Source organism: Pristis pectinata, chromosome 19 (genome assembly GCF_009764475.1).
Source record: "Pristis pectinata isolate sPriPec2 chromosome 19, sPriPec2.1.pri, whole genome shotgun sequence".
NCBI lineage: Eukaryota > Metazoa > Chordata > Chondrichthyes > Rhinopristiformes > Pristidae > Pristis > Pristis pectinata.
In genome coordinates, this window is record NC_067423.1 from 36557063 (window position 1) to 36583017 (window position 25955).

Genomic DNA, 25955 nt, shown 5'->3' on the forward strand with positions numbered 1-25955 from the left:
GAATGTCAATCAATCATTGAGTTGTACGGTACAGAAACGGACCTTTTCAGCCCATCTAGTCCTTGCTGACCAAGCTGCTTTGCTGAGCTAGTCCCATTTGCCCATGTTTTCCCATATCCTTCTAAACCTTTCCTATCCATTTTCCTGTCCAAACATCTTTAAACATTATAAACTTTTGTCCTCTAATTTTAGACTTCCCTACCTTTCCGCTCTCAGTTGCTGCTCAACCTGCTGAGTTCTTCCAGCAGATTGTTTGTTGCTCTTACTGAAGTCTGTGTTTTCAATGTATACTGCCCCACCCTTGTCAATCATCTTGGTCACCTCTTCAAAAAAAAATATATCTGTGAGGCATGGTAGTGTAGAGGTCAGCATAACGCTATTACAGTGCTAGCGACCCAGGTTCAATTCTGGCCGCTGTCTGTAAGGAGTTTGTACGTTTGTCTGCGTAGGTTTCCTCCGGGTGCTCCAGTTTCCTCCCACATTCCAAAGACGTATGGGTTAGGAAGTTGTGGGCATGCTATTTTGTCACCGGAAGCTGCCCACAGAGCACTGTACACAAAAGATGCATTTCACTGTGTGTTTCAATGTACATGTGGCAAATAAAGATATCTTATTTCCCCCACACAAGCCATGCTGACTATCCGTCATCAGTCCTTGCCATTCCAAATGCACATAGATCCTGACCCTCAGAAGTCCCTCCAGTAAGTTTCCCACCACCGATGTTGGGCTCATTGACTTGTAGTTCCCTGGCTTGTCATTGCAGCCCTTATTAAATGAAGGCACAGCATTAACCACCCTTCAGTCTGCTTGGTACCTTGCCTTAGAAAATGCAAAATTCTCTGCCAGCGCCCGTAACAATTTCTTCCCTAGCTTCCCACAGTGTCCTAGGATGCACTTGGTCATGCCCTGGGGATTTATCCACCTTTACGCGCCTCAGGACTGTCCAGACCTCTCTTGTAATATCAATATGTTTCATGATATCACCATTCTGTTTGCTGAATTCCTAAGTTTCCATGGTAAATACAGATGTATTCATTTAAGACCTTGCCCATCTCCTGTAATTCTTCCTGACCTAAACCCCAGTTCATTTGCCAAATCAGTTTATAGTGTAAGTGAAGTCCTGTCCAGTCTTGAGCGTTAAGTGTTTTTGGTGTCATCCCATGTTACTACAAAATTACATTAAATTGTCAATCTACCTTTTAGGTTACAGCTACAGAAAATGTCAAGTAATATTTGGAACATTGGTAGTGCAACGCTAGTTGCTCCTGGCAGCTTTCATAATATTTAGGCATTTTGCTCAACTACCCAAAAGCTTCTGAGCACGTCCAAATCTTGTGGCAATCCATGCTGTAATTTTGAAGGTACTTGAATGCTGAAGAAAGGAACTGTATTTTAAACAAAACACATGATTTCATGGCTCATTTTACTTCCGGTTAGTTAACAGCAGCATGGTTGGCTCTGTGGGTGGTTTATGATCTGGAATTCACTACCTTGAGGAATGGTGGAAACAGAATAGATAGCGTCAAAAGGGAACCTAGTAAGACCTTGAGAGGCGGAAAGGTCGGGAATGGGAGTGATGTCACTCTGCTGAAGCTGGTATAAACTTAACAGGCCAAATGACTGCTTCCATTATTGTAATAATTATGATTTTATGGTGTCACAGGTCAGACCAGGTAAAATTGATTTTCTTTGTTTTATTGAACTATATGCATTATACTAGAGGTTGCACGTAATTAAATGCTGATATTGTGTCCCAGGCACTAGTTCACACACAGCTTTAAATTCAGTTTGTCAGAAGATTCCAGCTGTATTGCTGTGTACTCAGAGATAAGTTTTGAAATCAGTCTGGTCCTTGAGATGCATATATAGTTGAAGGTGCCATTTGTATTGTTCAGCTAACCAAGTCCTTGCAATCCTCAAAACTAAAATTTGCAGGTTGACCTTTAAAAGGAGTCATTTGCAAAATGTGTTATGCGAAGTGAAGCAAGTGAGTCATTATGATTATGAAGAGATGATTCATTAGTGATTTAATGTCTGCTTCACAAGAGGAGTAAAGAGGGAAAAAAAATTCAATTATCAAGTTTCTTAGGAGTTGACTGTTGAGGTGCTTACCTGGACATTGATGTAGAATAGATTTCTTCCTCGAACTTTGGGGACATAGTTCATTTAATAATAACTTCTTTCTGGAAAAAAAAACACTACTAATGTTTTATATTAATGAATTAAATACTGACACAGTGTCTGTGTTCTGTTGAATATTAAGATGCTTTTCCACAATCATGCATCTTCGTTTTGGAAACTGAGTTTTTTGTTAACATCTGATTAAAATATTTGTCTTTAATAAATCATAATGGTATATTTGCTACATTTTCATTGTCACTTTCTATTCCAGTGACTTAACTGGACCTGCTTTCTCTTCTCTTGGAAGCCTATAAAATGCTGGATATAGTCATTGATTAAAGTGGTGGATGAGGCTGAAGCACTGATCGTTGTAGCACTCCAAATTAAATCTGACCAACTCAAAAGTTTGTTGTTTACAAGCTGTGAACCAACTATAAACACTTGCTAAAGTAATGCTCCAATGCAGTGTCTTAATTTTTGGTAATCTCTGAACAACACCAGGTAACTGTATTCTGTACTTGAGATTGCACGTTCTCTGAAGCAGGATCATCACACATTTCTAACACATTTGTGCATGAGGTTCGGATTTTTGAAGATATTTCAATTAGTACATCTTAAATTAATCCGAGAATAACAAAATGGAATAAAACAGGTCTTCTGTTAAGAGCAGAAATTTGCTAACAAGAGCTCTTGAGACAAGAATTCAGAGTACAGAATACTTGCAAGTTGTTGCATTTTTCTCCTTCACTTTGTTAAATTTGCTGCATGATGCAGCATTTCTGCAAAGTGTGTGAGTAACATGTCGTGCCCTCATTTCATGACACGTGTTTCAAGATCATCATTCCTCAGTTCGGGGCCATTTTGCAGCTCCAAAAGCTTTCCTTTACAATTTGAAAAATGAGTCATTCTTTTGAACTTCAATTCACTTTTGTCTGAGAAAATTATTGGGTGCCATCTAGTGGTGGTGTTGTTACGAACCAGCAACAAAAGAAACACACCAAGTCAAGTATAAGTGTTAAAAACTATTTTATTAATAACTACTTATGATAAGAAAAATAAAAGTAAAAATGTTAAATCTTAAACATCAACCCCAGAACCTAAACTCGTAGTGTGTGTGTGGCAAATTCCCAAACTCCAAGTCTAGGAATGATTCTCAAAGTTCAGTTCAGCAAGCCATAAGGTGAAATGTGATCAAAGGCTTCTTCAACAACCACCGTTGACTGAAGACAAAACATAGATGTAGAGAGAAAATAGAGAGTAATTACGAAATCCAAATGTTCCACTCTGGAACCCACGCTACACCTCAGTGTCTACTCAAACGTGGCCGTCCACACAAATACCTGTTTCCTTCTACAGGTCAACAACAAAGTGAACTCCACTGCTTTGTTCCGTAGCATCTGCCACCCCGAAAGGCATCCGAGAAGTGGCCGTCCACACAAATACCTGTTTCCCTCTACAGGTTAACGACAAAGTGGACTCCACTGGATTACTCCAAAAATCCATATGTGGATTGTAATGACAGACACAGTTACTGTCTTCCATCCATCGATGGAGACTAGTAGGCTGGTATCCCTCTTTCCCCCCCCCCCCCCCCCCCCCCCCGACTGACTCCTTCAAAAAACGTCTTTACGTCCTTTATCTTATGTTGTCGTAACCACGCCCACACACACACCACTATGCTCTATCTTAAAGGGACATTCACCAGTTGTAACAGGTGTGAATGATGCTGCCCGCTTTGTGGATTAATCAACATTGTGGATAAGAGCCAGGAATCCAATAATGCTTAATTTGTGTGTTGTACGGGTGAATGGTTTAATGGAAGGAAGTGTCTTGTTTTGGTTTTTTGTAAAGCTTGTAATAACACCCCTCTCTTTAATCTAATTCCACATCACAACTTGTAATGAAGTTTTAGACTTATTTTCCAAAGGGGTTGGTTGCCATCTGTTGCTTTTCCCATTCCTTTCTGACTGACTCAGTACAAAATGGCATTAAATTGTCAGTCTTGCTTTTGGGAAACAGGTTTGCTTTTGGGGAAACAGGTGCAGAAAATGGAAAATGTCACTGCTGTGGTTAAGAGATTGGAGGGGCATTGGAACAAATTTGCAATTATTGAGATGGATATCTGACATACTGCTTCACCCAACATCACTTTAATATTAAGTGCCCTGGGTGCCACAGGTACCTCATTTTATTCAAATTGTGAACTGCATGATTTGGAACAACCTTTATATGAAAGGATCGCTGCTGTATCCAAGCTGTCATTTCAAGTGCTGTGATTAACCGGTATATAGACTTTTTGTTAAGGCATGAAATAAGTGTATTGTGAATGCAAAATCTTAAAAAATTGGGTGAATTTACAGTGAGCATTTGTTCAATTTCGCCCCCCCCCCCCCCCAAAAAAAAATCTTTCATTTTTAATGTTTGAACCTTGGGATAGATGTGGATTGCCCACTACCAGTTGGATATTGAGCTAGATTCTGTGCATCATCATTGCTTTTGAAACATTTTATTGATGCCCACAGCACAAAATAGCGCATAATGAAGAAGTGGCGGATAAAGGGAAACAATTGCAGTTGCTGATGTTGCTGAAACTCGGTAGAAGGGGAAAAAATTGTTGAAGAGGAAGAAGAATTCTACAAGAAAATATTGCTGTTAGAGCAGCTGTGTCAATCGACTGATACTTCATTCTTTACTCTGGTCTTTCCCCAAGTGACCCATACTTGATCTAATCATGGCCTCCTTGTTTTTAAAATTCCTTCCAATCTAGTCACTACCTCTATACCTGCCCAGACAGGTTAATTGTGGCCTTCTGTGCTCCTTGCCAACTTTATTTGTTCTACTATTAGTGGACAGCCCTGGAATTTTCTTGCCAAACCTTGTGGTCTTTACAACTATTTTCCCTCTCTGAGATTCTCCTTAACCCCCTTCTTGGTTTGGGAGTTAAATGAAAGATATTGATTGACTGATATTACTAAACCAATCAGCTATTAGTCAGTAAGCAATTGATATTCTGCCAGAGGTAATCATCAACATTCTCTTGCTGACCCTCCACTGCTGATTGAAACTGCGAATGCAATTGACCTTGTGTCAAAAGGAAAAGCAACTGAAGCAAATGCGAAACCAGCAGAAGTCTACATGGCTCCGATGCTGGCTGAACTCTTCCTATCAATGTACAGTGTATCTCTGCCCCACGAATATAAGGATGTGTCCATCCATTCATACAAGCCTTCAGGAAAGGATACTGGACCATAGAGATGTGTTTGAAGCTTATGCACTTTCAGAGGAGAGAAACGAATGAAACTCTAATCTTTATACAATTTTGACCTGACAAAAGCATTTTACAGTTGACCAAGAAGGCATCGTAGCAAAATGTGGTTGCCTTTGGAAACTTACGGCTGAAGTTCAGTATTTCAACAATGGAATGTTCGGTTGTGTTATGTTCTACAGTGAGTCATCTGAAACATTCCCAATCAACAGTGGAGTCAGTGCTGTGTGGTGGCATTGTTCTCTTTCATTATGATCTTTCTGCCATGCATACAGATTCCACATCTGGATGTGACATTGGGATTGCCACAAGATATTAAGTTGTTGGGAAACAAAGGCAAGCTCAGGAACCAACTGTTTATGATCTTGTTCTTGACCACTGTTCCGAGCTTGTCATCCCAGCAAGTGTGAACCATTTTTGTTTGGCTTGTGATAACTTGGATCTCTGAAACCACATCAAGATGAGTTGTGCAACAGGAAAGACATAATTATTTGGAGTGTTCCATTGTAATAATTGGCACATGCTGCACGGCTTGGTTGTTTACCTTATAAATATGAAATGCCAGAGAGTCAAAGATTGAATTGTCAAAGCAGTTATGACCTTCATGTTAGATGCAAATAGGTGTGATTGCAGATGCAGCAGTTAACAAACAAATCATGAAGGTCTCCAGAGTATGCCCAATGTAAACAAAATACTAGAAGTAAGTTGGTCATGCATCATCCTCTCTCTCCTACCCACCTTTCATATGATCTGTTCTTGACATGCTTCCAGCATGTATGGTAAATCTACGCAAAATCTAGATAGTTTGCTGATACTATGTTTGAACCATTTTTACAGAGAAACCAGAAGGTTTGCAGCGTGAGAAGACATTCCAAGTATCCACAGTGCTGATGTGGCCAGGCCATGTCACCCAAGATGTCAAATGAGCAACAGGGAAAACGCTTGTTGAAGCTGGAATTTTTTTTTTAAGAATTTCGTAATTCATACTTGATGCTTCTGTGTTTGTCCCTGGTGTAGGGAGAGTCATTCTCACCATTCCATCAAGAGGGCAGCACAGTGGCACAGCTTATGGTGCTGCTGCTACACAGTTCCAGCAATCCAGGTTCAATCCTGACCACCTATGCTGTCTCTGTAAATTTTGTATGTACTCTGTGACCACATCGATTTCCTCCGGTGCTCTGGTTTCTTCCCACTTCCCAATGATGTGTGGGTTGATTGGTTAATTGGCCATTGTAAATTGCCCCTACTGTGTTGGTGAGTGATAGAATCTGGGAGGATAATGGGAATGTCAGTGAATAAAATGAATTAGTGTCACATTGGTGTAAATGGCTGCTTGATGGTCAGTATGGGCTCAGTGGCTGAAGGGCCTCTTTTCATGCTGTATGACTCTGGTTCTATAAAGTAGAGGTACTGCCTATAAGAATGGCTGAGGTGTATGCAGTGTATACCTTGCAGTAGCAGCATGGCTGCAAGTAATTGTACAACCCAACCGTGCTCAGTGTACTTCAGTTCAAAGTGCAAACTTGCCCATAGTGGCCACTTGTTCATGGAAACCTAATCGGTCAACAATATCATGCTCATCTTTGAACTCAGAAGATAAATGTGTAAAGGAAGGTGTTGTTGAATAGTTCACGTCCATTTCATAATCTGCCTACAAGTCAAAGGATATCTGATTTAGATTAGAAATACTCTTGAATTAGGACCTTGGCCTTTTTATGTCAAGAAAGTCAACTGTAGTTCTGTTGTGTTTCCATTCTGACAAGAACTTAAAAGGTGGTTCGGGGAAAGTAGCAAGAATAGCTCAGAATCCGGGCTCGGATATGTGGATGCAGAAATGTGAGGATATAAAGACCATCAGGCAGTTTAGCTCTGAAAAAGCTACTTGTCGTCTCGAGAGGCATGTTGTGATCTTTCTCCATATTTGTCCGTGGATTTCTTTCGTAACATAAAACCCCAAGCTATTGTTCAGCAGGAAACCAAAGAGGAGAGCCTCATTTTTATTTTGACTTTGCAGATAAAACTGATGCTGGATGTATTTGGAAGGGTGTATTGGTAGTGCAGAATGCTCCTGTCTGATGTCACAACCAGTCCCAGTGTGCTGAGCAATCATTTTCTACGCATGCAGGAACTCTTGTATCCATTCTGAATGGTTGGCTAATGGTTGATTTGTGGTATTGTAAACTTTGTATCTCAGATAGTGATTTATAGATTATCAATTGAGATGACTGGCCCTACACACGACCTTGTCTGTGTGCAATTCTTCACAGCCAGTAATGAGATGACGTCTCACCATACACCATCATAGGTTCTTGTTGAAGTTGATAAGGAGGAAGTACTCTGCTTTATCTTTGCTTAAGGTCTCCTTCCTATTCTACATTGATTTGCAAAACCCAAAGTATTACTGTAGCAAGTATCTTCTTACATTATGAAATGGTAAACTGTACAAATTACAACATTTGGCTGTCAGAATTCTGTTTCAGCCATTATCTGTTCATTTGTCCACAAGAGGGCAACCCTCTCTCAATCTTTCATAAACTGATCTGTTTCAAAATATTCTCCAGTGGTAGCATCTTTTTGACGTTTTCAGTAATGTAATTCAAGATCACGTGGAAAGAATTTGAATGGCATCCTTGAATGGTCTCTGGATATCCTAGTGAATTCAGAACTGCAGATGCTGGAAATCTAAAATAAAAACAGAAAATACTGGAAATACAATCTGAAACATTACTTCTGTTTCTCTTCTCACAGATGCGGCCTGACTTGATGAGTATTTCCAGCATTTTCTGGATGTCCAACATCACTTTTGGTTAATCGGGAGCTGGTGTAAATCACTAGGTATATGGATGATGTGTGAGTGTGACTTTGTGCAAGCTAGGATATGAGCATATCCAACACTCTGCCCAAGTCTACAGAAGGACTAGTGAGGAAAATTAACCAGAGGTAGATAGGTTTGAAGGTAACCAAGGAATAGATGAGGGACTCTGCAGCAAGTTGGCTGGAGCAGGAGTAAGTAGAAATTAGCAGTTTAGCCGATCTCATTATATTATCTGGAGCTTATCTAGGAGTTGAGTACAACTAAGGTTATTAAGCCTGGTTTCAGTTTTGTTGTTGTCGGTCAGATGATGGACTTTGTGATTGGGACTAAAAACAATAGTTTCAAGGAAATTACTCCTTTCATGCTGTATGTCAGACAACCTGATAACATCAGATGGATAGTTCAAAAGAGGTAGTGAGTTTTGCACAGTTGGTGAGGTTGGAGGAAACTAGAGAAAGAAGGCTGGCAATTGCCATTTGGGACTTGGATGCAGAGAAAGTTCTTCACCCATCTGTTGTTAACCTGTTGAATTCTCTGTCACAGAAGGTAGCTGAGGCCAGTCATTATTCAAGGAACAGTTAGATATGGTTCTAAAGGGTAATGAGATCAAGTATATGGGGAGATATCAGGAACAGTGTACTGAATTAGGACCCCGTATTGTACGGTGCAGTCAAATGGCTTACTCCTGCTTCTGTTGTGGAATTGAATAGTTTCAGCGAGTGAGATTTGGACCCAATGACTTTTCATGTGGTCCAGGTATATCTGATCAGTGGTTGTGTCCCTTGGATTTGACAGAGTTGTGCTGAGGGCTGTGCATGTGAACTGTCAGGGTGTGAGTAATAGTTTCAAGGAGAACCCTACCCAACAGTGCAATATATCCCTTCGCTGCATAGCACAAAAGTACTTCAGAGAGGTAATTGAGATATAGGGCTTACCAGCATTGCTTGTACCCCCTGAACACATGGAATGTCACTTGCATTCCATACAGTGTTGTAAATAGTGCCTCAGAATAATTTAAACTCAATTCTGCACTCTGTATGGGGAAACTCCAGAAAGTGCTTGGTCGGTAGAGTCGAAGAACTCTTATTTCCTGCATGGGCAGACTGGCTGGCATTGGTGTGATTACAGCCTTTGTATTTGGAAGAGTTACATCCTGAATTTGATGCACGTGAGGACTGATTCATATTGCACTCAGCAGTAATGACTGTATGGAGGATATTAAGTGCATTACATTAGGTAATGGTCAGATCAAACTGGTGCCAATGGCCTGAACTTGGATGTCTCTCGGACATCTTTATGGTATTGTTTGGTGTGAGCAAGCTCTTAGTCATACCGTCTGATAAGAATATAGCCTGGATATAAAATAGAAGGTCAATCTCCCACCTGCAAAAGATTTGTGGGAGGCGAGGAGTTTGAATCAACCCTAAGACAAATTAGTGTTTCGTGAATAGGGAATGGCCTTTCTTTCTTAAAAGAAAATGGTACAGTTGACAGGAGGGATTGTTTGCTGCTCCATTTTATTTCATTGAAGGAACCCAACTGTGCAGATAAAAGTTAATGACTGTATTTTTTTGGCTAATTGTGGAGTACTTAAGGTACTTGGATTGTTGGAGCAATAATTGATCAGTTTGTCACAGGTGTTTAAATTATTCTGTGAAAGAATTTTATTTTTCCAAGATAACTTCAAATGTCTTTTGAACCATGAGTTCTATTGTATAGAAGGTGACTCTTTAATTTGGCTATAAATGCAGTGATCTGTAATTGCATAAATGGATATTTGCACTGCCATTTCCAAATTGATATACTTCTGTGCCATGGTCATGTGATGTATCTGCAGTATGCCATTGCGTTTGGGCATGTTTTGGATGCATAATTATCATGTGAACAATCTCAGATTCCCAATGTTGCAAATTTTACACTTGGACGCTTGCTTTCTTAAATAATTTTGTTAATATTGCACATGGAAACCTGGGTATTTAAGGTGCTTTATTCACTTCCAGCGCTATTGGTTTGAGGGCTTTTTGATCTTGTGCTTGATTGTAGAGAATTGTTCTATGCAGGAATTTAATTTTGTGGAATAAATTTAGGGCTTAGTTGTCCTTTTTCCAGGCCACCGCTTGTGGTCCCCAGCCATCCACAGTTAAAGTAGGCTGGTTACAGAAGACTGTCTGCATTCAGCACTGAAGGTGCCTCAGGAGGCACATAACCAGGTCTCTGTTACTGGAGCACCCTGACAGGCAAAGCTGTGGATGAGAAGTACTTCATAGTTATAAAATGCCTATTGGAAACGAATCAAAACTTCCAAAATTGAGTAAATGAAATAAAATGCTATCGATTTTAAATCAATAGAAATATTAAAATAAAAATAACATCACACACCTTCCCTGCTCTTTGAGCCTACTTCAGCTCTGTTGCCATAGGATCGAAGGGGTGGAATCCCCAGGATTACGCTTCGGGTGCCCTCCATTGGACTTCATGTGGAGTCCTGAGATGATACGGAGTGACAGACGTGGTGCTGCTCAGCAAGACCAAATTCAGGACTCATTGGGAACAGCTAAACACCAGTGATTCTTTTGAAATGCAGCATCCACAATCAGCACTGTTCTGAACTGTGGTGCTGCTTCAGATTGTGCAATTCTGAACAAAATTGATAAACCATTTTTTTTTGTGATTTTGGAAAATCATGAATGCATTGGAATCCTAATATATTCTAGTCTGCATTGCATAGGGTGGTGTGAGCAAACTCCATAACTGTCATTGAATTGTCTTTGTTTACCAGATTTCAACCACTAATTGGATACGGTGGTGAGCAATACACTATCCATGGACGCTCAGAGTGTGTTTGGTGTTAACACTGGGTGATTGAGAGAAGTTTTCTTCCTTGAGCATTCTTGGTCTCAAATATTTTTGCCTTGAAAATGAAAGTTCACAGTCCACAAGTTTGAGTTGTATCAGCACTATTCTTTTGAGATTTTGAGTTTGAAATAGAGACGTCAGTTGGATTATCTTTTATTTTGGGAAGCATTCACTGGTAAAGGCAAAGTGCAAGTGCTCTTAATCTTGTGCTAGGTCCGTATTTATTGTTGGTTCATTATGAAATTACAGCAACTGTTCCCTAGACCTAAACTTTTAATATTTTTTCAGGTAATAGCACGGAGGAAAGAGGATTCTGGGAAGGTGAAAGTGCTGCTTCACTGGACGCCAGAAGACATGTAAGTTATTGAAATTAAGTACCATGTTCTTTCAGATTGAAAATTGATGTATTCATGTTCAAATGTCACTAGTTTAATGCAAGATTTCTATAGAGGCTAATTATTATATTACTCTAAACTCATGAAGGCAAAAGAATGTGGTTCCTTGTGGCTGTACAGCTGTAACTAAACTTTATGGGGTAAGAGGAGAAAGAACAGGAGATCTGCACTCATGAGGTATTCAACAGTTAAGAAATGCAGATAGATATTTTTATGGCCACAGGAATGATTCCAGAATGTTATATTGCCTTTGTCGTGCTGGAGTCAAGAATAACGTGAAGTAGATATTAAGGGGGAGCATGTACAACCCAGAGACGGTGGTTCATTTTTGTACCAATTACAAAAATTAAAAGAACAATGAGCTCCTTCAGGCAAATTACAAGGAAATGGGTTGTAGAGTTAAAAAGTAGGACCTCAAATGTAGGAATGCTGAGATTATTCCTGGTGCTAGGAGTTGGTAAAGACAAAGAGAGTGACAATGAATGCATCACGAAAGAGATTAATGGGCTAATGGGACCAGTTCTGGGGGAGGCAAGGTCTGTTCAAGCTGGCAGGTGGAGACCTCTTTTGTTGTAAAGAGATTTGCTTTTGGGAGATGTTACACTATCTATATCTAGGTTTATACTGTATATATTTTAACAGTTGAATGAATTTTAGGAACAGAATTACGTGCAAGGTAAACAAATCCATAAAGCAGCAAAAAGGGCTTTTGGGGCAGAAGAAAGAAAGGAAACAGTAATAAATGAAACCAAAGTCTTTAATTTGTGTTGGGGCAAATGAGGATACTCATGGAAGTATAGCATGGCTTAAAAATGGGCAAGATTGGGCTATTGGCAGTGGTTGGAAAATTTTCGGAGAAAATCCTAAGGAATGGTATTTATGTACATGTAGAAATGCAGGGGCTGATCATGGAAAGTCAGCGTGGCTTTGTGTGGCGGAAATCCTGTCTCTCTAATTTGACTGAGTTTTTTTTTGAGGACTTAGCTGAGAAGATCGAAGGTGGGGCAGTAAACATTATCTGTATAGACATAAAGGCATTTGACAAGGTCCTGCGTGGTACGTTAGTCCAAAAAGTTAAGCCGTGTGAGATCCAAGGCAAACTGGCTGATAGGGTCCAAAAATGGCTCAGTGATCAGAGGTAGAGGGTAGTGATAGAAAGATACTTTTCTGATTGGAAGTCGATGACCAGTGGTGTACCACAGAGATTGGTGTTGAGACCCTTATTGTTACCAACTTGGATGTGAATGTAGAAGGTATGATTTGTAAGTTTACGAATGACACAAGTGTTGGTGTTGTGGAAAGTGAGGTGATGCATTTTGAGAAGTCAAATAGGGGTAGGACAAAACAGGAAGTAGCAGGATGCTAAGGAATATTGATAAATGGAGGGATCTTGGGGTTCAAGTCCATAGTTATCTGAAAGTGACAACGAAGGTGGTGAAGAAGACATATGGTATGCTTGCCTTCACAGGTTTGGGCATAGAATATAAAGGTTGGGGCATTATGTTGCAACTTTACTAAACATTGGTTAGACAGCACTTGGAGTATCATGTGCAGTTCTGGTCACCACACTATAGGAAGGACATGGTTGTGTTGGAGAATGTACAGAGGAGATTCACCAGGATGCTGCCTGGATTGGAAGATTTTAGTTCTGGGGAGAGATTGGACAGGCTGGGTTTGTTTTCCCCAGAGTGAAGGAGGCTGCGGGATGACAAGATAGAGGTATATAAAATTGTAAGAGGCACAGATAGTCAGAATCTTTTCCCTATGATTGGTGTATCAAAACAACAAGGTTAGAGGAAAGAGTTCCAAAGAGGATTTGAAGAGTTTTTTTTAAGTTGTTGGTATCTGGAACTTGCTGCCAGAGAATTTGCTGGAATCAGAATCAATCACAAGTTTTAAGAGATATTTAGACAGGCACTTAAATAGGCAAGGTATAAAGGGATACGGACCTAGTGCGGTCAGATGGGATTAGTGTAGATGGCAAGAAGGTGGAAGTCATGGGGGACTGAAGGGCCTGTTTCTGTGCTGTACAGCTCTGACTGTAATGCATAGATGTTTCTGGCTGACAGGGTCTGAGGTATACAAAATTGAGAGTCTTGGAGTGAACAGGAAGGATGCTTCCTTTGATGGGGAGTTAAGAAAATATTTCCCACCAAAAGAATGCTGAGAGTCTGGAACTAATTGCCTGGTGATGGAGACAGAAACCCTCATCACATTAAAAGGGTGACTGCCCGAGTCATAATGACAAGACTGTGGGCTGAGAAATGGAATGATCTAAAGAGCTCCATTTTTGGCTCCTGTTGACGCATTGGGATGAATGACTGCCTCCTGTGCCATGAACCCCTCTCATTTTTGCATGGAACTGTTGGCACTTCTTTGGAAAGTTAATCTAATTGTTTTTTCAAACAACTATCTTTTGATTAGGAGTGTCCTTCAGACAAGGGGTGTCTGGGTATGCAGAGTTTGTATTAACATCGCTGTGTCTGATCTGTTTATCAACCTGTTGGGTCACAAGTATTGCAGTTTGGCTCTGAACTGAGTCCCCATCCCTGTCACTGGCATTTCCTACTTGCACAACTGTGATTTTCTCCTCTGCCAACACATCAGTTGATTTTCAGGCCATCTTATTGCCATCGGGAATGGATTATAATCTCCCAGTTGGTCTCTAATCACTTGGTGTCCATAAACTTCAGCTTGCTTTCTGGTCAGGTCACATCTTATAATGCTTTGTCAAGGAACATTTAAATTGGGATGTATGTCGGAACTTGCAACAGGTATTCTTTGTCAGTTAAACTTTCTGATTTGTACAAGATTTTATTCAAACTCCAACAAGGACGTAACACAGAAAATAATGGAAGTATATAGAAGGCTGTTACAAAAAAAAAATTTACGTTTCTGTCGTAAGAACTTGCCCTTCTCGGTTTCAACATTCTGGTTGCCTTTGCTCTGCAGTTGTTGGAAATTTCAGAGTAAAATGCTTAATTCTTTCCAGTTAGTTTATCCTAACACACCATTCACAAGATATCAACACAGCTCCTAGTCTGGTTTTCATAATGCTGCACCCCGTGTTGTAAATGTTACCCTTTATTGAAATATGAGCTTAGATATTATTTGATTCATTTCAAGCAGTCGCGTTTGAGTCAACATCGCCATTTGTCCCCAGTCACATTCATCTAGTAAGTTTGACCAGTTTGCATTGAGATTCTACTACCAAAATATTATGAGCTAGAGATGGTGGGTATTGTAGTCCTGATCCTTGGAGATCACCTTCGTGCTGACTACTTCCTCTGCAAAGGTTGAATTTGAAATTGCAATAAATATTCTGACATTTGCCCTGCCATAAAACTATATCACTGATTTGGTCTAAAGGCAGCCTGCTGGAAATGCTCAAGTTGGGTAGCATTTATTGGAGAGGTAAAAGTTTCACGTCAGTGACTTTTCATCAAAACTATAAAGTTTTGCAGATAAGTTTTGAAATGCAGGAAAGGAGGCAAAGGGAGGATGAGTTGAAAGAGAAGAACAATGATAGGATGGAATAGAGGGGAGATTAATGTAACAAAGGGATGGTGCAAGACGTAAGGTTGGGCAAGTACAGAAACGAAGGCATGGGGGAGGTGGCGTAAATGGTGATAGAAAGTTTCTCTGAAATTGAACTCAGCAGAGAGGCAGAAGGTTGTATTGGTTGAAAGATGAGGTGCTGTTCAAAGAGCTTGCATTGCACTGGATCAGTGTGGGAAGCTGAGGGTAGAGGTCAGTTTGCAAGTGGGACAGAGAATTAGTCACTCCAATTCTCCGTCTCACTCCCATTCTGTCCTTGGCCCCCACATTGTTCAAATGAAGTTTGGCGTAAGCTCAAGAAACAGCACATTATCTTACTTTCAGCATATTACAGCCTTACAGACTTGCCATTGAGTTCAATTTCAGATTATTCTCCCATTTACCTCTTCTCTAGACTGATCCTTGTTTCTATACATGCCATTGCCATTCTTTCATTTTGCACCATTGTCCTCGTTATTTAATCTCTCCTTGATGCTGTCCTACAGCTGATCTTCCCTGCTCTGCCTTGCCCCTTTTCTCTTCATTTCAAATCATGTACATCTGTTTTTCCAGTTTTGATGAAAGGTCATTGACCTGAAATGTTAACTCTCTTTCTCTCTCCACAGATGCGTCTGACCTGTTGAGTATTTCTATCAGCAGTATTTTGCTTTCGTATTGTTTTTTTCTGAAAGATGCTAACAAACACATTTGGAACTTAGAAGATAAAACACAGAATTCTAGACTCCAGAAGGTAATTTAGTGGGCCAACACCACTGTTCTCATCAATTGCATTGCCGATATTCTCCCAGAGTTATTCCTTGTGATTTTTTTTGTTTGGGTAATTGTTAGCACAGCCTTTAAACTGATACTGCTTTAACACTTTAATAAAAGAGCATGTTGTCTTGGCGCCTCTAAGGAATTTTCTGGATAACTGAGGTTACTTTTTCTTTATGTTTCCTTAAGATGATTTGAAAGCCACCCAGTTTGCTGATGTTCTGCCAGTACCTTGAAATAAATTTTAAAAAAACACTCATCTGGCAGCATGCATGTATTTAGTGATTGGTTGTGGAAGTAATTATAAAACAACTGATTAGCGGAAATGAATCTGGTAAATATGCAAAAGACATTGTTGAATATTATTGTCATGCATTCAAAGCTGATTTTTATATTTAAATGATTTCAAATTACAGCTTTGAAAAGGAAAACTTACACTTTTGAAAGGAATGTAGAAATATGTTTTGTTGTCCTGCTTCTGAAAGTAAAAGGACTTGTTACTGCTGGTGTTTGAGACTTTTATACAAGGTATTGTTCCACACTACATTGTTGTGGTTCTGCATTTTGAAAAGAGAAATGAGGTCATGCACTACTTGAAAACTATGTCTGAATGGAGAGATGTGGAGAAATGTAATAAGCTGAGAGGTAATGGGTAGAAGAGGCAAAGGACTGAAGGAGGAGGAATCTGGTAGGAGAGGCCAGTGGACCATGGAATAAATGATGGGGGAAGGGAGGAGAGGAGATGGGCAGGTCATCAAAAGGGGAAGGGAGCTATAGGAATAAGGGAAGAGGAAGGAGTGGGGGGAGAGAAAAAGAAGGGATGGGGGTTACTGGAAGTTAGAGAAATAGATGTTGAGGCCATCAGGTTGGAGACTCCCAAGGTGGAATATGAGGTGTTGTTCCTCCAACCTGTGCCTGGCCTCAACATGACAGTGGAGGAGGCCACGGATAGACATGTCAGTATGGGAATGGGATGTGGAATTGAAGTGGGTGGCCACCGGGAGGTCCTGGCTGTTGCGGCGGAGGGAGTGAAGGCGCTTGATGAAGCAGTCACCTGATCTGCGTCTGGTCTCACCAATGTACAGGTGGCCGCGCCGGAAGTACCAGATGCAATAAATTACACCCTTGGTCTCGCAGGTGAAGCGCTGCCTCACCTGGAAGGATTGTCTGGGGCCCTGAATGGTGGTGAGGGAGGAGGTGTAGGGTCAGGTGTAGCACTCGGTGCGGTTGCAGGCATAAGTGCCGGGGGTGGGGGGTGGAGGTGGGGTGGTTATCGGTGGGGAGGGATGAGTGTACAAGGGAGTCGCGGAGAGGCTGGTCCCTTCTGAAAGTGGAGAGTGTATACTTTTTTTAATGTTTGAATTCCTTTCCAGTGGTCTAGATTTGGGAAATAGACAAGTTGCATTAAATTTATTAAGCCGTGGATAGATTTCATTTGGAATACAATACTCTTGATTTTCCATGAAAAAGAATTAACTTGAATTATGCTAGAGCACAGGAATTGTTAACTGCTGCAGAGCTTTTGAGAAATCAAGAAACGAGCAGCTAGGAACACTGCAGGTCAGGCAGCAATTGTGGAAAAGAAGGGTCTTCAACCCAGAATGTTCAACTGCACACTTCCCATGTTTGCTGTTCTTATTTGTGATTTCCAGCAACTGCAGTTCTTTGATCTTTGGAAGACTGCTAAGTGAACTGATACCATGATAGGGGTAATGTAGAACTGATGCTTTTGCAGCTTAAAGCAACAGTGTACCATAAATACAATGTACTAATAAATTCAGTAAGCAGTTCGGAATATTTTTTCCTTTAGTGTTACAACAAAGTTGTTAAGGCGCTGGCATGGATACACTTAAGGAGAAGCTAGATAAGTACATGAGAGAGAGTGGGGACAGCCATTACGATTTGTTGAATCAAGTATTAGATGACTTATTTGCATCACCAGCATGAACCTGATTGGTTGCATGGCCCATTTCTCTGCCGTAAATACTTCAATTTATTTGTTTTTCAGAAACAAAAACAGTTCTGTGACCCTGTTGGTATAGGAGGCCGATACTTGTGCAGTAGTGCAAAAGCAGAGTACAGTTGAGAAACCTAAAGTACAGTTCTTTTAGTGGCATAAAGTTTTAGCTAGCTACTTGCTTAGTGGAGACTAAGAATGGAAAAATTGGGAGGAAATCAATCCCACCACCCTTCATTACTGCAATTTAATTGTAGGGAATGACAGGTCCTGGAAATGCATGAGGACCCAATGATACATTCCATTTCCCACACAGGGAGATGGCGAGGAAAAGAGGGAAGGAATTGCATGTCCATAAGCATCATTGGTTTTCTGGAGCTACAGGCCAGCTGGTTAATGTTAACGTATTTACCAATGATCTTGAATTCATTACTTTTGAAGATTGGGCACTTTGAAGACGCTGTCCGAGCCATAACCTAAACAGTTTTAACATCATCACATAGATTTTGGCATCTTGAGCAGTTTCCAACTGCTCACTGCACTATCCAAAAGCATAGTGCTCAAACTCTGAAATAAAATGTGGTAAGAACCAGACACACCGTCACCCCACTCTCCCTTCGGCATTCCAAGGGAATCATTTCATCCACAATGCTCTGGTCCACTCTTCATCTCTGCCAATACCCCTCCTCTTATGGCACCTTGCTGTGCAAAAGCAGGCAATGAAACCACCTTTTACTTTGTCCAAGAGCCCAAACACTTACCCAGTGAAACAACTATTTAGCTGTACTACTACTAATTACTGCAAACTGTGCTTAAAATGCAGTCTAATCTACATTTGGGGAAACTACATGCAGATGGCATGACTACCTTACAGACCATCTCCATTCAGTTTGCAAGGATGATCTTCAGCTTCCAGTTGTCATTCATTTTAGATGCCCATCACACTCCACTAAGACCTCTCATTTTGGTTTTGTATGCTGTTCCAGTGGAAGTCCAATATACAATCAATGAAGATTATTTAATCACCTTCATTTGTTCCTCTACATGAACACCTGTGTTGTATGAAGGACTACAGAGACATCAAGTGGCAGAATAAGGATACTGCTCATATGCCAGATATAAAAATTATAGTGCCTTCCCATAGTTGAAGCTGCTGATCTGGATGTCTAAATCATTGTATTTTCTGGAAAAAAAAATTAGAAACGGGTTGAACACTTAAGGAAAAGAGACTAAATTGTGCCTCCTTTTCATCCCTGTCCTTCAGCCTCCAATCACCATCTCTTTCCTATCCCATTCTTCACTGACTTACGGACTATTGTTATTAGGTAGGTGAGAAATTAACCTATTCTACCGACTCAGTGTCTGGTTGTTAATTTTTCTTTTGTCCTCTGCTAGAAATGGGCTAGTATCTGATTCTTTTGAGTTCACCATGCATGCCACTTAAGATGGGATCTTCTCATTCGTGTTCGTGATGGGAAATTAGTCCATAACAGTGAAGGATCAAAATGGTTAGTTTTATCCCAGTTTTCTTTGAAAGCCCAATTCTAAATATATCCATCTCAACTCATTAAATAATTTGTGCATTTAAGTATTAAGATTATATTTCATCAAAATGCAGTACAAAACTTGATGACATTTTTTGGATGCATAAAACCAAGTTATTATAGAATCTACCCCAATTTCCTATCAACTGGTTAATATTTAAAACATTGTAGAATACTGGAGTTCCACACACTCACCAGAAGACAATACGCTGTTCACTTTTAATTGTCTGCAATATCAAATTTTAAAAACAGAATTGTTTTCACAGCAAGCACTATTACTTCAAACCTTATTTTAACTTCATCTCTGAAATGTCTTTGCTTAGTTAATTATTCCTAATTAGTGAATGTGAGGGGAATGTTTAAAACCATGTTAATTTTCCAGAATTCATGGTTAGCCCCCACACGTATGGGGATGCCCAGTTCTATCTTGAAACCACTTACTTTGACTCTGACTCTACTTTCCAACTGGCCTGTGGAAGTTACCAGGAAGATAAAGATTACACTAGTCAAGAGGCCCTTTTAGCCTTTCTGTATGAGCTGCTGGAGGAACTTAGGAAGCATCTGTGGAGGCAAAGGGATGGTCGATGTTTCGGGTCAAGGCCCTGGTTGTGAACTGGTCCAAAGTAAACCCATGGATCTGCTTAACATTGACCTTGCATGATTTTGAAATGCTGCTGAATAGCTACGAAAACTATGGTTAAATTTGATCAGTAAATATAATGTTCCTCTTTTTCAGATTTTTTTTTTAACCCCACTCCTAGCTGGTACTGTAATAGCTGATCAGTTAATTCAAAACCTATTTATGCTTTCACCGGTCTGACATGAGAACATTCAAAGTAACTCCTCCCTAATAAATAGGGTGGGTGGTGTATATATGATTAGCTAAGTGCAAGAAAAAGATTTTTTTAAATCATTTGTTATCAAAGAGCAAATAACACACCAGATGTGGGAAATGTGAAGCAAAAACTGAAAACGTTGGAAATACTCAGCAGGTCAGGCAGCATCTGTGGAGAGAGAAACAGAGCACATGTATCTGCAGTGTTCTGAAGTTAGTGGTGTTTGTTTATTCAGCCTTCTCATATCTGGAAGTGTGTGGATGGACCACAAACAAGGGAACAGAAGCGATCTAAGCTCTTAGCAATAAAATGGGTGTCCTTGGCTGAGTTAATTTGCCAGAAGAACTGGCATCTGATAATGCAAGTGAGTTACTTTACCGTGCATTTAGGTAAAGCAAATGTGTTTTGTAGTAATTGTTTGATTTCTTTTACAGTTTGCCCGATGTATGGGTGAATGAAAATGACAGATCTCAACTGAGGACAAAAACAGTTCATTTATCAAAACTACCACAGGATGCTGCTTTACTCCTTGACCCAAACATATACCGGTACGGTTGAAGTATATTTTCTAACTTAGTGCAGTGCGTGTTATCCGTTGTACCTTGTGTAGTAAGTTGGTATCCATGGCCCAAATTGTACCAATCTATGCCTTGCCTGAGGGGAACAGTAGTTCAGATAAACATCCCAATTTTCCTTTTAAAATTACTGTCTACCCATCGCTCCTGATGTGTGCAGTTTATGTTTTGGAAAAATTTCTAAAACTTTCTGTAACCTGTATGCCTGGGTAAAATTTGAGGACTTTATCCTTCGAGAATTCATTTCATTTACCTAAAGGGCACATAAGCAAATTTGTTTCTCATTTTCATAATGAGCAGAGAAGATGTGGAGATACTATAGTGAGGTTTAATTGACTAAAATCACTCTAATTTGAAAATGTATCGTATTAATAATCCATTGGAACATGCATTTCCTGTTTCAAAATGATGTGGCAATTTGATTTTTTTTTGAAGTCTGGTAGGATAAGGCCACGTGAGCTGCATTTTTCAATGCAACTTCACGTTCTGACAGTTTAGATTTTTTGCAAGATTGTGATTTTTTTTTTGTTTTGTTGGGTGAGTTTAGCTGGAAAATTTATGAAGGACTGAGTCAAGCAAATTGAAAATGAATTTCAAGCATTTGATAACATCCAGTGTCTCATTGTTATTTAAGGTGGCAAATGATAAAGTTAGACAAACTTCTTTCACTGTTTGCTTCACTGATTTGGTAGTTGATTTAAGTTGCACTTGCTGCCATAGCCAACTACCTTCAGCCCCTTGGATTCCCCTCCTGTTTCTTAACCTATCCTTTATGCTTGTGATTAATTATCCTGAACCTCCAATGTCTCAGTTGCTCCTTCTGTGGCCCCACACCTTTTTAAGAACTACATCCAAGTTTTCTGCATTCTTTTCACATCCAATTTTTTTTATACACACATCTTTCTGCAGTATCACCTACATTCCCATCGATGTCTGCTTGAAATTTATTTTGCAAAACTGTAATAATATCTGGCTGATCTCACATATTTGAATGTTGAGATATTGAACATAGGCATTTGAATATTGTCTGCAGACCTTTTAATATTTGGGTAGGCAGCAGCAGGGAATTTGCATTAGGGCTTGAGTTGCATTTTGAAGGAGTGAGTGTTTTGAAATGCTGCATAATGCAAATTTTTGGACCCTGGCGTCATTTGGGTATATTTAGATTAAAAACATTGGAATTATCTTCATACGCATTGAAATTGAAAGGTTTGAGAATGCAGCACAGCCACTATTTTCTGCATTTATGATCAAAAATGCACTAGCCAGCTACCATATAGCGGGCATCCCTTGCCCATTGTTATGCTCACTATTTCAGCTTTCATTTCGAAAGAATTCCTTTAGTAAATTGACATTCCTATTCCTCTGTTTGATGCAAAGGAACCAATTTTGGAAGTTCAAGATACATTTTTGCCCCACGGAAATGAGAATAATACGATGAAACTCCCTATCTGAGTGGAGCCCTTTTTTTAATTTCCTGTGGACTTTGAAGGCAAGTCCAAAACTTATTGACGTTAATATGTTGTTGGTGGGCTGCCACCATGAAGTCATGAAGGGGCAGTCACTGTTCTGCTGGGTAAGAAGCTTGAAGACTTCAACGTAGCAGTTATAAATCAAAGGTGATAACTTACAAGATAAGATGGTGTACTACTTTTAGGAGACAGATATGTGGTGTTCCTGTGCTCTTGTCCCACTAATTAGTAGTAATTCTCGGTTGGTCGTTGTTGATGACAGAGCCTTGGTCAGTTGCTGTAATGTTTTATAAATATGCTGCTGCCACAGAGTGTCAGCATGGAGGGAGTGAATGTTTAGTGCTGATCAAGCTTTGTCCAGGATGGGTCAAAATATGGTGTTAGAACAGCACCATTCATCCAGGCAAGGGGAGAGTATTCCATAATGCACTTGCTTTGTGCCTTTTAAATGGTGGAAAGGTGTTGCAGAGTTGGTAGGTGTGTTGGTGACCAGAGCATAATTTGGCCTTCAATCTTAAAAAAAAGCAAAACAGCAGTGGAAAGGAAAACAGTGAAAGTTTCATAGTAGTGACCTTTTGACAGAGCTGGGAATGAGAGAGAATAAGTTAGTTTTAAGTTGTAGTAAGGATGAGCGAGGGATAGATTGGACAGAGGAATCTCTGTTAGGTTGCTGTGGGGATAAGCTTTAGATGAGCTCACTCAGTTGTTAGGTTTATGAGAGCAATGGGAGAGAGGGAGAAGACACAAAGGAGTTCAAAAGCTGTAAAATGCAAAGCTGAACGAATGCCCAACAGGTCAAGCAGATGCTATTAGAGTGATGAAAAATGATGCAGAAATATGATCTATAGCAAAATGGCCAGTTCAGTTTAATCATTCTGTTGTACCAGAAGTTGTAGAATTCCACATACAGCCTAGAATGCTGCAACGTCTCCAGACAGAAGATCGGGTGCTATGTTCATCAAACTTGCTTTGGGCTTTGTTATAACAATGCAGAAGGCCACAGACCAATAGATCAGAGTGGAATGGAGTGGCAGACAAGAAGCAGCTCAGGGTCACCCCTGCCAACTGAATGCAGATGTTCTGCAAAGCTGTCCCCAGTCTGTGTTTGGTTCTCCAATGTAGAAAAGCCCACATTGTGATGAATACAGTACTCTCGATTGGAAGAAGTGCAAATGAATTGCTGTTTCACCTGGAAAGATAGTTAGAGTCCCTAGATGCTGTGAAAGGAAGAGGTAAAAGGCTAGGAGTTGCATCTCCTGCAGTTGCTTGGATCTGGGAAGGAGATGTGATGGGCTGAGAGTGGGGTAGAGCAGAAGACAGAACAGGGAGTCGCAAAGGGAATAGTCCCTTAATGCTGTAAGGATACAGGAACAAAGATATGTCTGGTGATGAAATCTCATTGAAGTGAACAGAAACTCAGAAGGCTGTTCCATTGAATGTGGAAGCTGGTGGGGTGAAAAATGAGGACGTGGGGAATTCTAGTCTTGCTTTCTGGGAGAAGGGGTTGAGAGCAAAGGTGCAGGGAATAAATGAGATGCTGTAAAGAGCTTTGTTGGTTCCTCACTTTCAGTATTATAGCAACAATTCTTACATCCCTGGATTGGTATCCAGAAACCTGAACAATGAAAAGAGAGTCATGACTTTAAATTCAAGTAATTCTATCTGGAATGATATCGTATCAGTAGTGATAAACATGAAACTGCCGAATTGTTGCATAAACCCAGTTGATTCACCAGTGTTGTGCATGGAAGAAAATCTGCCATCCTTATGTGCATCCTATATCTAATTCTAAACCTACCAATGTGATTTAACTGCCCTCCAAATTGCCCCAGTAAGGCACTCAACTCGTAGAGCAATTAGTGATGGCTAATATATGTCAGTCTTGCCAGTGATGTCCACATCTGTGACTAAATAAAATAAGACTGCTGTTAATGGCATTCCATCCTACAGAACACATACAATTGGGGTTCATCTGATCTCAATTGCTCCCATTATGCATGTTGTTAAGGCCATGCGCAAATAATGAATGGTAACTTGAGCATGAAGGTGGTGCTTTGTCTTCACAAGGACTGTACCACGTCACCTTTACAACACGAACAGATTCATTTGCAGCTGGCGAGTGTGAGGTGTTGATACTTATCACCTGCCGCAGGTCCACTCTGGCTGCCGCATCCTTCAGGAATTGGCCAGTTATATTAGAACTGATGCGACTGAGCCAGTGATGGAGATTGAAGTTCCCCATTCAATGTGCATTTTGTGCACTTGCTACCCTCTATTCTTCCAGTGGTGTTGAAAATGAATACTGAGTCAGCCCAAGGAAAGTAGAAGGTAAAAGAAGATTTTCCTTACCTGTGTGTGATTTAATTTTATCCCAATTGCTTTTGATTTGAGTTAGGGTCCTGTTACTCTTGCCATGCTCAATCTGTACCACCAGCTATGCTCACCCCAAGGCTCCTCCCACAGCCGCAATAACCACGTGCAGCTCTGTGGTTCTAATTGAGCTTAGCCGCATACCAAAACCCTTTTGTGAAGGTCAGCAAATTCTGAGCAATGACAGGGTTTGGAGCAGCAGATTTTCTAACCCTGCCCAGGAATACCCTAATAGCCAGTTGGCACCTTATTGCTGCCAGTGACCTTGCAGCTGGTTCTAAATGTTTGTAATAGTCAAAGACATTTTTGGGAAAAAAGGTATAAAGTGATTTAAATAATTAAATGATTCTTTTTGAAAGTTAGAGAGCACGGAAACAGGCCCTTTGGCCCAAATCGTCCATGCCGACCAAGGTGCCCACATTTGGCTTATATCCTTCTAAACTTTTCCCGTACATATACTTTATCAAAATGTTTTTTTAAATGTTGTTATTGTAACCTGCCTCAGCTACTTCCTCTGGCAGCTTGTTCCGTATACGCACCATCCTCTTCATGAAGAAGTAGCCCCTTGAGTCCCTTAAAACTGTGCCTTCTAGTTTTTGGTTCCCTCTCCCTGGGGAAAAAGATTTGTGCATTCACCTTGTCTCTGCCCCTCCTAATTTTGTACACCGCGAAGGTCAAATTATTTGGGGAAAAAAACTTAAACCACAAGAAATTAATTAAACATTAGAGAATGCACCCCTTAAAGTGAATACTGGCTCATTATTTGGGTCAGCCATCCTTTGCCATAGAGTGGCAGGATCTGGAATCTTTAGCCCAAGCAGTTTATACTTTGCTCTCAGACCTATGGGTCATTTCATGTGAAGAAACAGAATCTGCTGCTCATCTCCAAGGAACTGCTGACCAGAGATGCTTGCATTTTGGCTCACTGCCTATAACTCCCTGGCATGAATGCTCAGTGGAAGTAAACAAATGATATTGCATCCTTAGTGGGATTGTGCTTCACACCTCGGTAAAATACTCCTTGTCCATTGCAAATAATTGCAATTCTATAAAACCCCCAAAAGAAAATAGTAAAATAAGTAACATTTGATATGGCAAACTACAGTGTTATAAAAATAATTTCAAATGACCTTCTGCCTCCAATTCTCTCTCCTAATCAGATTTCTTACACTAATGATGTTGTGGGACTCATGTACATGGCATCACTGGGGTCATGGGTAAAAAATGTACTCTGCATTCTCTGGTGCAATTATAAGTTTTTTTTAATGCAGCCTTGTGGGCACAGGTTCTTAATGTTCTTTGTCTTTGGTCATTTAAAGTTCAAAGTATTGTAAACTTGGTGAAGCACAGTGGAGGTAGAAGTAACTCATTGTTGCCATTTCCATTTGTGGTCTATTAGAGCACAAAGTCATGGAGTTGCAATGTATTAGGTGGTACC

At 40.2% G+C, this 25955-nt stretch overlaps 1 protein-coding gene across 3 annotated transcripts in view; it reads left to right on the forward strand.

The window, feature by feature from the left end:
* Nucleotides 1-25955, forward strand: part of aebp2 (AE binding protein 2) — an 83240-nt gene that overhangs the window by 48690 nt on the left and 8595 nt on the right. For 2 of the 3 annotated variants that reach the window (XM_052033803.1, XM_052033804.1), the window contains exons 6-7: nucleotides 11346-11413; nucleotides 20535-20648. In XM_052033803.1, the coding sequence (XP_051889763.1) occupies nucleotides 11346-11413; nucleotides 20535-20648 (182 nt within the window). Of the gene's footprint in view, nucleotides 1-11345; nucleotides 11414-15615; nucleotides 15741-20534; nucleotides 20649-25955 lie in introns of those variants that run through there. The other variant, XR_007957817.1, reaches the window with a different exon arrangement.